This window comes from Lepidochelys kempii, chromosome 1 (assembly GCF_965140285.1).
Source record: "Lepidochelys kempii isolate rLepKem1 chromosome 1, rLepKem1.hap1, whole genome shotgun sequence".
Taxonomy (NCBI): domain Eukaryota; kingdom Metazoa; phylum Chordata; order Testudines; family Cheloniidae; genus Lepidochelys; species Lepidochelys kempii.
Window position 1 is genome coordinate 122,837,000 of NC_136380.1, and position 15,195 is coordinate 122,852,194.

The following is a 15,195-nucleotide window of genomic DNA, read 5'->3' on the forward strand; positions in this document are numbered from 1 at the left end:
CTCTAGCAGCTCTGAAAATCAGGTCGCTTATATACGTGTCAAAGTGTGGATTTAGGTGCTTAACTTTAGGCTCTGTTAAAAATAATTGGGCAGAATTTTCAAGGTCTAACACAAACACTGCAGGTTGTGCAAGTATCAGGAACGCAGGGGCGGGGTTGTAACAGGAGATTAACTACGTACACATTAAAACAAAAGGAAAGACACTTGGGGCTCCATTGTGGCTGGTATGCCAGAACCCTGGTCAGTGTGCCCATCCCAGAAATAGCACATGGGAGATTTTGCCTCAAGGAAGCATAATCTTTCCAAGAGCTGCTCTGCACCCAATGGGGCACTCACTTTGCACAACTCTTATGCTGACACAAATAGCCTCTCCCTTTAGAGAAAATACCGGAGGTGGGGGATGGCAGATGGAGGAGGATCAGGGCTGTGGTCTCATTATCCCCTTTTGGCTGAGTAGTTCCCTAGGAATGAACAGGGACTTCTGTTGCGGGGGCGGGAGGACTCCTATAACAGGGGGAGGCCTTTTTCACAAAGCTTTCTGGCCCTCCTAGCAGCTATGCATGGGTTATCACCATCTGCTCCTTTTCTATACAGGAAAAAATATTTTAAAATGACTTCTTGAACTGAAAATGATCATGAGTCCTTATCTCAACCTGTTTCTGCAAGCTATCTTACTAAGATCACACTGGGGAGCTAGACTCTTTGAGGAATTCCTCATACCCTCCAGTTTGTTCTCTCCCAAAGTCACAACAGGAAGCCATTTAGTTCAAGACTGCAACATTTATTGGCTGTTCAGAATGCCTCAGTCCAGCATTATCATTTCTTCCAGCACATGAGTGAACCAGGGCAGCCACCTACCTCCTGAGCGATGTAGCTTCCAGAAATTTGCTGGAAGGCATATGCTGTAGGCATAAATATGCTGTAGGCATAAAGATGAAAATTTCAAATGTGCTTAAGGGATTTAGGAGCTTAAATCTCACCAGAAGGTATTGGGCTACTAAATCCCTTAAGCATGTTTGAAAATTTTAGCAAAGTCCATAACTCAGTGAGGCATGGGATGTATGCCTATGTTGCTGTGCAGCCATTTATTAAGGTTTGTCAGCACCTGGCTTGAACCATTCTGCATCACATAAATAAGCAAAACTGACATCTTAAAATGATGGTCCAGCTCATCATGATGAATGACAGCAGAAATATGTTACTAAAAATATGTTTTAAGTATAGGCTTTCCACTAGCTACCACTTTGTTTCAGCAATGAATCCAAATGTCAGCTGTTCCTGCTGTAAGTACACAGCCCATCTTGCTACAGGGCTAAATGAGCCTTTATTCTTAGTGAATGACAGGGAACATCTCTTCAGCTCATAGATGGTTCATTATGATGGAGATATGCAACAGGAGCAGTAACGGGAAGAGAGTTGGGAGAACTTGCAATAAGACTGCTGAGAGCATACATTAGTTAATTAAAAACAAATAACGCAACACTAAAAAATCACTTCCCATGAGCTCAACACAAAATCATAAATGTCCCAACTCCACTCCAGAAATTCACAAACCTTAGCAAACCTTTTGACAAATGTGCTCTGATTTTCTTGCGTGTAACGCTCCGAATCCTGCTGAGTGTTGCATTGGTAAGCTTTGAATTGAACAGCTATATACTATAAATGTCCTTCAGAATTCCAGATATGCATCATTTGAACTCCATTTTCCAAAAACAAAAGACTAGAGGCCTGATTCTTATTTACAGTACTGTGCCTCTACATTGTTACTCTAGCAGTAGAAAGGGGCTTTAAAATCTACACCCATTTTAAGACGATTTTCAACTGCCAGTGGGGTATAAGGATGCCTTAGTGTAAATGAGAATCAGGCCTTAGAGTACTAATGCAATTCTCTTAAATTAGTGTATTAATAGAGACAAGGAAAGATTAACCACAGTGTGTCAATAAACGTGTGAGACAATATTGTGTACTGAAGAATCACAAATCACCCATCTGGATAATGTTTCACAATGCCTGATTTTCATTAAAAACAACAAACTAGGAGAAAAAAAGCGTCAAGTGCTTTCTCTTACTAGAAACAGCTTGCTTTGTGCTATCTCTCAGAAAGCTTCCTGTACTTATACTGCACAGGTCCATTTCCAAACTAATTAGACAAGAGTGAAGGTTAGAATTTTAGTCACACCAATGTATTGTCTTTGAATTTTCCTGAAAACCACTATCCAATAGGAACAAGACATTCTGATAGCAATGGGTGGGTGTCAAATTAGAAACTAAGCTAAAGTTTTCCAAGCAGTCTAGATGTATTAGGTGCCCAACTCCTTTTGGTTAGATAGACTCCAGAGAAATCCATTTAGATACACTCTGAGAAATAATTAAACCTTTAGTTACTGGTCTAAAAATATAAAGGTTTCAGAGTAGCAGCCGTGTTAGTCTATATTCGCAAAAAAAAAAGGAGTACTTGTGGCATCTTAGAGACTAACAATTTTATTTGAGCATAAGCTTTCATGAGCTACAGCTCATTTCATCGGATGCATTCAGTGAATGCATTCAGCTGTAGCTCACAAAAGCTTATGCTCAAATAAATTTGTTAGTCTCTAAGGTGCCACAAGTCCTCCTTTTCTTTTTTAAAAAATATAAACTACAAAAAGCGACTAGAAAGTAGTGCATAGGTGGGACATATGTCTTTGTGCACCATTAGAGCCCAAATGTCTCCCAATGGTCAGTTTACTGTAAATCTTCAGAATAGCCACATTAGTGCTCTTTATTTGCTTTAGTGCACTTACATAATTTGAACAAGAAATCTGTCTGAATTGAAAAGTAGCATACATTGTACCCGCTTCTAAAAATAGTTGTGTGCATTTGTGTGTAACACAGCTAACGGCTACTCACTGAAATAATCCTGGGTTTTCTAGATCATTAGTGCTAATCAGTCAAAATTATTTATAGACTCGGGGAAGGGGGCAAATTTGCCCCCAGTGTAACTTCATTGACTTAAATGGCATTACGTCAGGGAAAAAATTTCACTCCCTGAAATTAATGAGTAATGTGCTGAGCTATTGGCAACTGCTCTGGGTTGTATGAAATAAAGGCTTTACCCCCCTTCTGCACAGTTATCAGTAATAAGCTACTTATATACTAAAATAATGAAATAGGGGATATTTGGTTCTGAGAGGACAATAGAACTGTAGTAATAATCCCTATTATGGCGCATACACAAACACTAGCACCTGAATATGAAGATCTCAAAGTGTTGGGGTTTCTTTTTAGAAAGATGGGTATCATTTTCCCTGCTTTACAAACCAACGGATGAGGAACAGAGAGATGAAGTTACCCTCACATCACACTGAGTCAGTGTCAGAGATGGGCAGAGAATGCACGAGTCCTGACTTTCAGTTATGTGTTCTAATCACTAGACTATGCTCCCTCCTTGTGTAAATGCCTCCCTTTACAGAGCTGGAACTGCTTTCTAGTATTTCTACTTCTCATTAACTATGAAAATTACCTTCTTCCAAAGCTACCAATCTAGATATGTTGGCAGGCGTTTGAAGAGAAGAAAAATTATACTGGGTAAACTATGGGGGTGTTTTTCTTGAAATTCAGAGGGTTTAATTTAACTGAAGCTTTCAGCAAACTGCCTTCTTTTTATATATATAAAAGATTTATATATATATATATGGTGTGTTAGCACATACCATTATCTGATACCATTATGATTGTTACCATATAGCATCTGAAATTGCAAGTGTCAAAAAGACAGCAGTTGTCAAGCCCGACGATGGCACTTAATAAAAACTCACATCATTTTCCTTTCAATTCCATCCTTCAGTCACTTACATTTTGAAAATGAATTTAGTGCTCATGAAAGGTGCTGAGATTGGAAGATGGAGAAAATGAAATCCGTATCTACAAACTAGCTACAGCTTGGGCATCAGTAGTATGTCCTCAACGTGCCATTACTCCTGCCTGGCGGAAGGTACCCTTAGATGTAAGAGGGTAATTGAGCCTCTCTAACCATGTAATCCAGGTGTCCTCTAAGACTGCCAGATTCAGACCACTAATTTTCTTTGCATAGTGAAGTCCTGTAAGCAGCTATTGGATGGTAAAATATTAATGTAAGTATTGATCATGATTCAGTCATACCAATGACCTAAAGGTAAAACATTTTTCACCCATTGTGAATCCCCTGAGCTATCTTAGTTTGCTGGAAAGTTTTATTTCATTTATAAAATAGTAAATTTAGTATTGATGTCATTGACAGCAAATACATTTTAACACATACACTTCTCTGAGGGTGTTAATGCCAGCTGTGACATGAAGCTGTTGAAATGAGATCAGGATGACTCTGACAGTAAATTCAGATCTTTGGTAGGTTTTAAAAGTCTGCTGAAATATGACAGACAGTTTTGGAGCATTGCAAATTTTAGAACAGGGTGGAAGGAAGGATAAGAGATCTATCATAGGGCCTCCTGGACATCATCCCCAAAAATGATCTCACACAGAACAGCAGTGAGGCCAGGGTAAAGAATCTAGATACTATTTTGGGGAAAAAATAGGTGTTGGTTCTTACTGATGTATATGGCATCTAGATATACACTGTTGATGTATAGTGTTTTATGCCTTTTTTTTCCATTCCTGCTCCCTATGTGATACTATAAAACAGATTTTCATGTTTAAAAACAGCGTTTCTATTGCTTATACACAATTAAAGACTGGACTAAATTTGTATTACTTCAAAAATAGCTCTCAGTGCTTGTTTATTGTATCTGTTCTCAGGGTAGCCATTCCCACCATTCACATCACTCTGGTTACACTCTATTTTTAGTGTGATAACTCAATCAGAGCTCACTCAGGTATGTCTCCGAAAGCTGGAATTTACACCTGCCAGCTCCAGTGCAGACATACCCTAAGCAATGGCATCTTATTTGCATAAAGTCTGACTATTTGAACTCTGTGAAGGTGGAGATGAAATCCAGCCCCAAGCCAGGGGTGAAAAGATGCTACACACTTTCCCCTGTGGCTGCCCTTTCAAGTGCCACTGCGTCTGCAACTCTGACCCAGCTCCTGCCTATTCCTACTATGGTCTTCTGTCTAACTAGGTTCTGATCCTAGCACCCATCAGTATGGTATCCAAGTGTCATACTGCATGGAGTTGCAATATCTATCTTTGGGGTCCATAGATTTAAATGAATGGTTTATGTATGATTGTGTTCAACTCCATGGGGGAGGGGTACCATGACTCCTCCAGAAACTAAAAGCAGTGGGCGGTAATTAAGGCAAATCAGCCAGCTTATAAACCTCCCTCCCAGAGAAGTTCCCCTTCCGGGGGCGAGGGTGGGCGAGGGCTCACATATACTGGTTCAAACTGGATTCTCCAGAGAACAACAGTCAAAGGAAGGACTTTTGGATAAATATCCTGAGTTTAAACTGACTCAGGGACTTCTTTCTTATCCAGCAAATGGACAGGAACCCCTGTCCAAGGGTGGGGGGGGCATTCCTTGCAGAAGGGGTGGAAGGACTTGGCCTACTTGGGTCCCATAAGACCGATGGGTGCCCTCTGGTAAGCTTTCATCATGCATATAGAAAAGTTTATTGTTTTTATATGTTTTCTCTGTAATGCTTTTACCTTAAGAATAAATGTGCTCTCTTAGAAGAAGTTGTGGTAACTTGTATCTGCTGGCAATACACTAGTCATAGCCCGTGGAGAGAAAGCAAAGGCAGACTTGCTTGCTAGGGATATTGCAGTGTAGTTCAGGGAGCAGTGCAGCCTTAAAACATGGTGTCAGGAGGGAGTGAGAAACAAGTTTCCGCCATGGAGAGGTAATGTCTGGGAGCCCTTGAGGGACCATGGACAGGGAATACAGGTGCAGTTATCCTGAAACTATGACAAAGTACCCTCCAAGACTAAGAACAAAAATCTCTGTCTTCTTTTTCAGGAAGTGTAGTTTAGGGGTTTGGTTTTTTAATATAAAATAAAAGATTGAGTGAGCCGTGGGAGTGTAAAAGTGTTGTTGCCAGAACACTCAGTCAAAGAGATGCATTTTGCATGGAGGCTGTGATTGTGGCCAGGTTCTTAGTTACTTTCCGTTCATTTAGATGAGGAGTTCCAATGTCTGGGCGAAGCTCCCATGGTCCCAAATTGTCCCTTTTGTCTGTAATTTCATTGTGCCTGTAGAACAGACTGATCACTGGAGGCCATAGTGAGAGAGAGAGAGTCTCCCTGTTAGCAAAGAACAACTCTGTGAATCAAGACAGAGACTATGAACTGGCTGTGGGTTCATGGGGGAATCAGTGCAAAGCTCTGCTGTGATGTGTTGCTGAGCAGGGATGTGGTTGTGTTCTGAAGGAGCAGAAGCTTTTTCAGGATATTGGACTTCCTACCTTGATACAGAGAATCATAGTAGTTGAGCATGGAGTTACGGGTGCATGGATTACTGGGGCCACATCTGTCTCTGATAGGTTCAGGCATGACATTTTAGAAGTGGAAGTTTTTTGCCTCCATTATTATTTGGGTATCTAGGTATCTCCAAGGTCTGAGAGCCACTGAGTTCAGTGGCTCTTATGGAAGAGAAAAATTACTCAGAGCACTCCCTTCTTTCCATCAGCATCACCTCAGGCTTGTCTGGTTCAGCTTCAGCAAACTGCTCTTTATCCTGATGCTGATGTCAGAGGCACATTTTAGACCCCTGACAGATAGCATTATTTACCCTTTGACATAAAGGAGATGTAGAGCTGCATGGTGTAAACATTCTGCTAGCACTTCAGCTTCTAGCTCTCCCCGTGGTTTTATAGCTCTTAAATATGATATGGGAGAGGACTGGATCCTTGTGAATCACTTTAGTCCATAACAAACACTACAAATCAAGTGCCGACAGTTTTTTATGAAGAAAAGAGTAAAGTTAGGTAAATGTAATCCATAGACATTGCTATATCGGTATCAAAAAGAGTGCTATATGTGGGCAGTAATTTTACTGTGAAGCATAGGTTTTGTCACCCCACTGATATTTCAAACGCTGCATGCTGCTGCAAAACATTCTTCTTCTTTTTGTTGTTAACATTGTTTATATCTATACTGTTTTAAATCATGTCTTTTGGAGTGTATTTCAAAGGGTGCTTTACATTCTTCCAAGCCATCCCGGAGTTCTTATTTTTAATTTTTCTGTAAAAGCCTTGTGATTCCCCCAAAAAAGTATTGTCAATACTAGTCCAAAAATGGAAACATTGTCTTTATTTCTCAGGCAGAGCGACTTCCAGATTTGAACAATGCACACAAACAGCTTTCACTTCCAGTACAAACCAGATTGTGTGGTTTCAGCATATTTTACATCAAGATCATTCATATTAGATTAAATATTAGTCTGTCCATCCAAGATACCATATTTGAAAGAATGGATTCTGAACTAAACTGGCCACTTTCTTCAAATTACAGTAGCAGTTCATATAAGCCACAATTTTCATCCGGGCTACATACATGGGGTCAGAGAGAGAATTTTAATGTGTAAGGCCTCAATCCTGTAAATTGATAACATCTGGACAAACTGCTGCTGCTGTTGATTGATATTGACCTCAGCTAGTGAGGCTGTGCATGGAAGCAACAGTTGGCCAGCAAGCTGCCAATTGCAGGACTAGGGCCTAAATCCTTATTGACAATTACAGCTGGTCAAAAAAAAATAATAAAAAAATCAAAATTTCCTTTGACAAACAAGGGCTTTTTGACTTTGTGTGTGAAATTTTGTTTTCATCAACATTTTTCAGTTTTTAATTGAAAAACCCAAACCCTAATTTTTCCAGGTTTAGGTATTTCCCCACTTTTCTGTCTCCTTTCACCCCACACCTGCCACTGAAACAGGAGAAAGAAAAGGGGAATAGGGAGGGAAAGGCACTGAATAGGGAGGGGCACTGAAAAAAGAAAAATGTAGGAATTTCAGGAGAGGGGTATTAAAAATACCAAAGGCAAATGTTTCATTGGGTTTGAAATATTTTGTGCAAACTATTTACCTGCTCTACTGAGGATTTAATTTTTCACTCAATGTTTTATGTTAACCACTATTCAGTGATCCATTGATATCATATGGGGATGATCAGTTTCCTGTAACTGCTTGGTGGGATGTTAGTCCCCTATCTTGTGTATGTTTCCAAAGTTTCTGCTTTGCTATTAAGAAATGATATGTATACATTTAAATGCAATTTCTGTGTGCAGGTATTACCACTGTATTGACCATGACAACATTGAGTACCATTGCAAGAAAGTCTTTACCCCGTGTCTCCTACGTCACTGCCATGGATCTGTTTGTGACTGTATGCTTTTTATTTGTCTTTGCTGCTCTGATGGAGTATGCAACCCTGAACTACTACTCAAGCTGCAGGAAGCCAAACTGTACCAAGAAGAAAAAGTCGGTAAGATGTGGTCACCTAAGATTACTAATGAAGGGCACAGAGCATAATACAGAGAGGGAATCTTTCACACAGCCAGTCATGGCAATGGTCCATCCATATGCTTTTGCAAAGTAACACCCCACTCCCCCTTGCCCAGACCCTCCCTAATTCTTGATCAATTCCAGCAAGCAGGTGGGAAAGTAGTTCCTGTAGGCATCAAGCATGCTGCTGCCAAATGCAATACCTTCCACAACTGCAGTCCTTCTTTCTATTCCTTTCCCTGCCTTTCAGCTGTGCAGCTGAGTGGAAAGGAAAGTGGCTCCCCCACTGAAAAAAAATCTAGAGATACTTAAGTAGCATAGATTCCTTGCCCAGCCCCAGTTGCAAGGATTTTTGAATAAGGCCTTAAGGAGTGAAAGTGGGGGAAGAGGGAGACAGGCCCCTGAGCTGAGGGAATGAGGAACTGAGAGGGTGCAGCAGAGGTGTATACAACAGAATGTGAGGGGTGAATGGGGGGGTTGGGGCACATCACAGGAAGAGCAGAGAATGACGAGTTGCAGTAAGGATGAAGGGTGGGTGAGTTTATATGTATGGGAGTGCAGAAAGTGAAGAGTGGGGCTTCAGAAAATAAATAGGAAGTGTGTATGAATGTACAGAGGGTGGAGAGAGTGAAAGGTGGATGTGTACCTGGTTGGGGGTGTGACAGAGAGAGTAAGTGGTGGGTGTGACGAGTGTGAGCATCAGTGCTGCATGGAGATGGTGCTGAAGTTAACGTGAGTGGAGGCAGAAGTGATATCCTGTGTATGAATTGCCAAATCTATTAACAAACAAATTTACCATGCACTTTTCATTGCATCACCTGCCCCTCAAAAGAAATTATCTCCCCAGGATTTATTTAACCCCAACCTGCCACCGAAATGATTCCTTCTTCCTCTTCTCTCTCCCCAGTCTGAAATTCCCACCAAAAAATTATACCCGTACATGGCCCAGGTCAGACAAAGTTCAGTCCTGCATCTTTAATAGCTTTTCCATATACATAAACACACCAGCTATTAAGTCTGTTATCTGATGGCTCTTCATCTCTAGAAACATGAGTTTTATACTACTCAGAAGCGTTGATTCCCAGGTCTCTACCACTCCAGTGGGAACCAAAACTTGTTCCTAGCTCTATAAGCAAATGAGATAGTAAACTTTAAAACGGTCATTTTTAAGTTCAGAAAACAGCTTTAGGTCATTTTTAGAGTGTTTGTTTCCCTCTGAGCCCAGTACAATTGGACTCATGGCAGCAAAGGCACCTGCCAGAGGGACATACAAGTAGTCCCCTCCAAAAACTCTAAAATAAACTGTTCTTAAATATTTTCCCAGGAGAATGTTGTTGTTCACTTTATGAGACATTACAGTGGAGTGAAGTGCAAATTCAGAAAGCAAGAGATCAAAGATAGAACTAGTGACGAGGAAACTGAGGAAGTAGAAGTAGCTCACTCACTCAAAACATTTAATGGAAAAAAGGAGTCAGAGAGGTTGACGGAAGTTTTGTTTTTTCAGGCTGGGGGAAGGAAACATGTTCATTTGAAATCAAAGAGGTGAAACATGAGAGAAGAGAGGGTGAGAAGAAGGGGATTAAAGAGAGGTCAAGGGAAAAGAGGAAGAAGGAAGGAGAAGACAGGATTCAGGAAATAAGTCATGAAGTGGAAAGACAGTAAAATAAAGGACTAATAGGGGAAAAATGAGTACAAGCTAGAATAATAGATAGCCAAGAGCCAATTCAATGAAAATTCCATTAAACTTCTAAAATAGTCCTTATACATGTATGTTGTATATGAAAGGCAACATGAGAAGGGTGCTACTGAAAGTAATTCTACAGCATGCTAGAAGTGAGCTGCCTTTGAGAAAATGGAAAAGATAATAGTGTGGAAAGGCTGAATGCAGAAAATATGGCAGTTATTAGAAGGACACGTTTAAGGGGTATATGTCAAGATGAGGAAATAATGCTAACACTAGGGAGGTGTCTTAACTGAAAATCTGGCAGTTTGCTAAGTGACATGAGAATGAAGGCTGGCTTTGCTATTATTTACTAAATAAATGAAGTCAATGGGTGAAGAAGAATTCTGGGTGGATTAAAGGTTCTGTGGGAGTTTCATGCCTTTGTTAAGGGTTATTTTAAGAAACGTTATTAAAACTAGATGAATATAAAGCAGTAAAGATTTGTTTTCTTCTGAATGATTCTCTTATCTTTATTTGAGCTACCTGATGTCAGTTTTGGTCACATGATGGTGAGTACACTATTTTATTCAATAGCAACAAATGGATGCATGCACATATTGTTGACATCAGTTTGAAATTATTCATGAAATATGCTGTAATGTAATGTCAGGCTTGAGCCTGATTGTGAATGCTCTTCTTCTTTTTTGGTAAAAGGTCAGTTTATTTTCTGGCTTTGGGAGAGGAACATAAATGCCTCTGGCTATAAGCTCTTTCTAAACGATCTAGGATAGCCAAAACTGCCATCTCCTCCTGCCCTATTCTTACCCATGCAACTTTGCATGTCTGCTTTATAAAGTAATATATGGAAACTGTGAATACAAATTATATCATGAAGTTAAACTAACAAAAATGAAGAATTTACAGTTTTCATAGAACTATCATGGGACATATCCTAATAACTATCAAACTGTTAAATAGAGTTTGCATTCAAATTTTCCCCTCGTTTTTTGTTTTTGTTTTTGTTCTTTTTTGGAAAGTTACTCTTCCTCCTAGAGAACTTTGTACATCCCATGTCTGAAATTATTTTCTTCAGCCATTTTTGAATGATTGAGTTTGAATAATTAAGGAGTGCTTGGAGCAGGAGACTGGACCCTGGGTCTCTCACTGGAATAGAGTCATTCTCGCTATTGTGCATGCTCTCGCTCTCTCTGTCTGGTCCAACGATGCTAAGTATTTATCCACAGTAGAACAGCGTCAGCAGGAGAATTTGTGGCATCCCCCCCCACCCAATCAGCATATCTCATAGCTCAGTGATTTGGCATATTCCTGAGAAGCAAGTTCAAATCTGTTCCCCCTCTGGCAGAGGAGGGAATTGAATGTGGGTCTCCAGATGTGTGGTTTAGTCACTGGGCTAAGAGAAGAGTTATAAGGTGGGCATCACCTCTCATCCTTCCTTTGCCCTGTTTTGTGTAGAATGAGGTAAACACCTACCTCATTCTCACAAGAAATGACTTAAGTGCCTAAGCTGCCTGACTCCAGGAGAGGGGTTGCTGCTCATGGATCCCTAGCAGAAATAGGTGCCTCCCTACGGCCTGGACTTAAGCATCTATCACCATGAGAGAGGTGGGGTTTAGAACACACCTCTTTCATCCACATCTCTCATTGGCTCGCCCTGGGAGCTCGCCACCTCATGTGCTGGCATTTGTGGATCATATTGTTAGGTGCATAGCTCTCCTTTTTCATTGTATATGGAGCCTGAGCACTTAACTCCGTCTTTGTGGATCACAGTTTGTTCTTGTGATTTTCTAGGCACCTACAAGCTAGGCATTGTGATATTGGGTGTTGTAATGTGTAAGTTCCTTTGTGGATCCAGGCCAAAGTGGTAGTTTGCAAGCTGATAAAGCTGCAGTCAAATGTTATGATAGTGTTTTAGTAGCACAGTATTTAATGCAGAGCTAAAATGGATTTTCTGTGATACCATCCTGTATCATATTATTATTGTTATAGACACTGATATGCATGGTGATCTGGAGACAACAAGGTCTTATGCCAAGGAACTTGCATTCTTAATTAGATGGGTTAATATTAAAGATTAATAAATCCAAAGAGGTTATGAGGAGGGAAATAAGGGAGATGAAAAAAAAAGGAAGGAGAAACTGTACAATTTACTTATTTCATGTATACCTTGGGAATTTTGGCATGTGCTTTTGGGGCCTGATCTAAAGATCAAAGAGGTCAATGAGAGTGTTTCCACTGATTTTAGTAGAAGAGTTGAGTCTGGCAGAGATTTGATGCTTCGGAAAAAGGAGGTTATTACAGGAGAGGGCTGCATGAAAAGAAAATGGACCATGTAGAAGTCAAAGTGTTAAGGAGAGAATGGGTAGAAGAAAGATGAGCCCTACCATATAGGCAGAGGTAGAAAGATAGAGCCTTGAAGATTTCTGAGTATTATTATAAAGAGACTTAAAATACGTTTGCGTCCTGTGATGTTAATTTGAAAGTCTGTGCTTTCTTTTCTAGTCACTCTCAGCTGACTTTTTTTTCATTTTTTGTGATTATTCTCACTCATGCTAAGCTTAGGTGGCATTAATGCAGCATTATTTGCTGATATGGATGAGATTGCTCCATAAAATAACTGATGTGCCCATATGTCTGCTCTAACTATAGTTTTGACACCATTCTTAATTGTAACTTTAGAAAGAGGTGATTTTGATGATCATGTTGTGATATACTGGTAGTGTAAACACATACTTTAAATATGAAAATTGAGTACCTAATGGATAATATGCCTTGAAAACATCTGTGGAGAATACACACCCAGAATTAATTTAACTGATGACTGTATATCAAAATTACTCTATGGAAACCTATTTGCAAAGGCTGTGACATTGATCCTAAATCCAAAAGTGTCAGTTGCACATGCTCAACAAATCTCTAGAATCTATGGGCTTGTTCCTCAGCTGTTTACAGAGTGCTATGTCCACAATCCAAGGCAGCTTTTCAAATGTTTTCTCTTTTTTCCTCCCCCTTCTCCCCAGAACTATTCTGTACTTGATATAAGACCACCGCCTACAGTCATCACATTGAACAATGCCATGTACTGGCAAGAATTTGAAGACACTTGTGTCTATGAGTGTCTGGATGGAAAAGACTGCCAGAGCTTTTTCTGCTGTTATGAAGAATGTAAATCTGGCTCATGGAGGAGAGGACGGATTCACATAGACATCTTAGAACTGGATTCCTATTCCAGAGTCTTTTTTCCAACATCGTTCCTGCTGTTTAACCTGGTCTACTGGGTTGGATACCTCTATCTTTAAGTGTTGCCGGTTGTGATGAAGACTACTGTGTTTTCACACTTCTTGGGATAGTGAACATGAAAAAGTGAAGGAGGACATGGTCAGTTTCATCTCAAATTATAGAGGCCATGTTACCTTTTATCATCACAGAAATCAGTGAAGGATTTTAATATGTAGTTGCCTGAAAAAGAAAAACCTTGAAGAATTCTCCTGACTGCTATTAATTTTAAATACAAGATTCTTACTAAATTCAACTAAATTTGTAGTGTAAGCAATGTTTATTAATAATTCTAATATAATGGAACCTTTACTGTTCTCCCGTGGCATTGAAAGCTAAACAGCATTCAAGCAAAAAACAGAGGTCAAACATTTGATATGGGTTCTTCATTCTTATGTCCCTTTCAAAGTTTCCTCCATTCTCTGGGGCTTAAAGCAACACCCACTGGTGCTAGTTAGCCATGATGCAACTAGAGATGTCTAAGTCCAGACCAACCCAAGCCACCTGCTTTTATTGAGACCTGTTGCTGGGAGATCTTGTCTTAGTTGTCTCTTTGCATGGGAGAAATCACTATAAAATAAAGACAGTTTCTCTGATCCCATCAAACCATGTAAGGTCTCTTCTGCTTCAAAGTTATGGGATTCATAGGCTTAGCCCCCTTTCTGCACACGTTAATTTTAATTTGAGGTGAAAAAGCTGATTTACAAGAATGCTCAGAGTTTGATAACGTCAAAGATGTTGCCTATATCTGAAGTAGCTGCAAGTATTACTTGCAGAGCATTTCAGAGCTTTTTTTAAAAAATAACTGATCAAACATAGCAGGATGGTACGTGATTTCTGGGATAGTTTACTTGCAACTGGACAAGACTTCTGCTTGTTTGTGATATTGTAGCAGACTATAGCTGATAGGACATATGTAAGATTTACTACTTAATAGCACTAGGGGTATGTGATTTTCTGCAGATTACAATTTAATGCAAAGTTCACCCATGCATTTTTCTTCCCCTCCCTTCCCCCTTTAAGTGTTTTCATAGAGTGGAGAAAAAATAAATGTATTCTGTTGCTATAGAGCTAAATCTTGAAGTACTTAATTACAGAAGATTCCCACTGAAGTCAATGGGAGTCTTGTCTGAGTTAAGGACTGAAAAATTTTGACCTATATAGTTCAGTATAAGAGTTTGCGTACGTCAACACTGGATTTAAATCAAAACAGATATTGGATACAGAAAAGACTAGGGGATTTTTTTTTAACAATCAAATAGATTTTAACTTGGAAAAGCATTTTGTATTTTTGGAACATGTTTCACAAATTAAATTATTGAGAATTGTCCATCTTGCAACATTTTAAATATTTCTACAGTGTTAAGAAACTCTTACTTTTTCAGCAAACCCTCAGTAAATATTACTAAGCCAACAGAACTCACATTCTCTACCAAAACCAAATAGCAATGAGTTTTCAGTGCTCTTTGGTTGAAAAATAGCCACATAAAGTAATGAGTGTATTAGACTGTTAGATTAAAATGTGAGTCTCGCCCATGTGTATTTGAAAATAATGTACAGTACATATAATCCCTGTCCTCAAATGGAAACAAAGGTAAAATCCCACAAACGTACATGGTAATACCATGGTAACTACAAGGAACAGTAATTTAGTCATGTTCTTGGAAACACCAATGAATCTCAGTGCTGCTTCTCTCTGTTTTCAGAGTGTTTTTAATTAAACAAATAGCTCACAAGAAACCTAAAAGTAGCTTTTCAAAATATTATTTCTGGTATCATAAAAATACGGCCAAGTCAAATGATAACAGAAAAAGGAAGCTGGATATA

The 15,195-nt window shown here is 39.5% G+C and overlaps 1 protein-coding gene across 1 annotated transcript in view; it reads left to right on the plus strand.

The window, feature by feature from the left end:
• GABRG3 (gamma-aminobutyric acid type A receptor subunit gamma3) overlaps positions 1–13,435 on the plus strand; it is a 529,026-nt gene extending 515,591 nt beyond the window's left edge. Inside the window, exons 8-10 of the mRNA XM_073353127.1 lie at positions 8,195–8,391; positions 10,614–10,643; positions 13,113–13,435. Of these exons, the coding sequence (XP_073209228.1) occupies positions 8,195–8,391; positions 10,614–10,643; positions 13,113–13,391 (506 nt within the window). The 3' untranslated portion in view covers positions 13,392–13,435. The remainder of the gene's footprint in view (positions 1–8,194; positions 8,392–10,613; positions 10,644–13,112) is intronic.
• Positions 13,436–15,195: the final 1,760 nt, after the last annotated feature.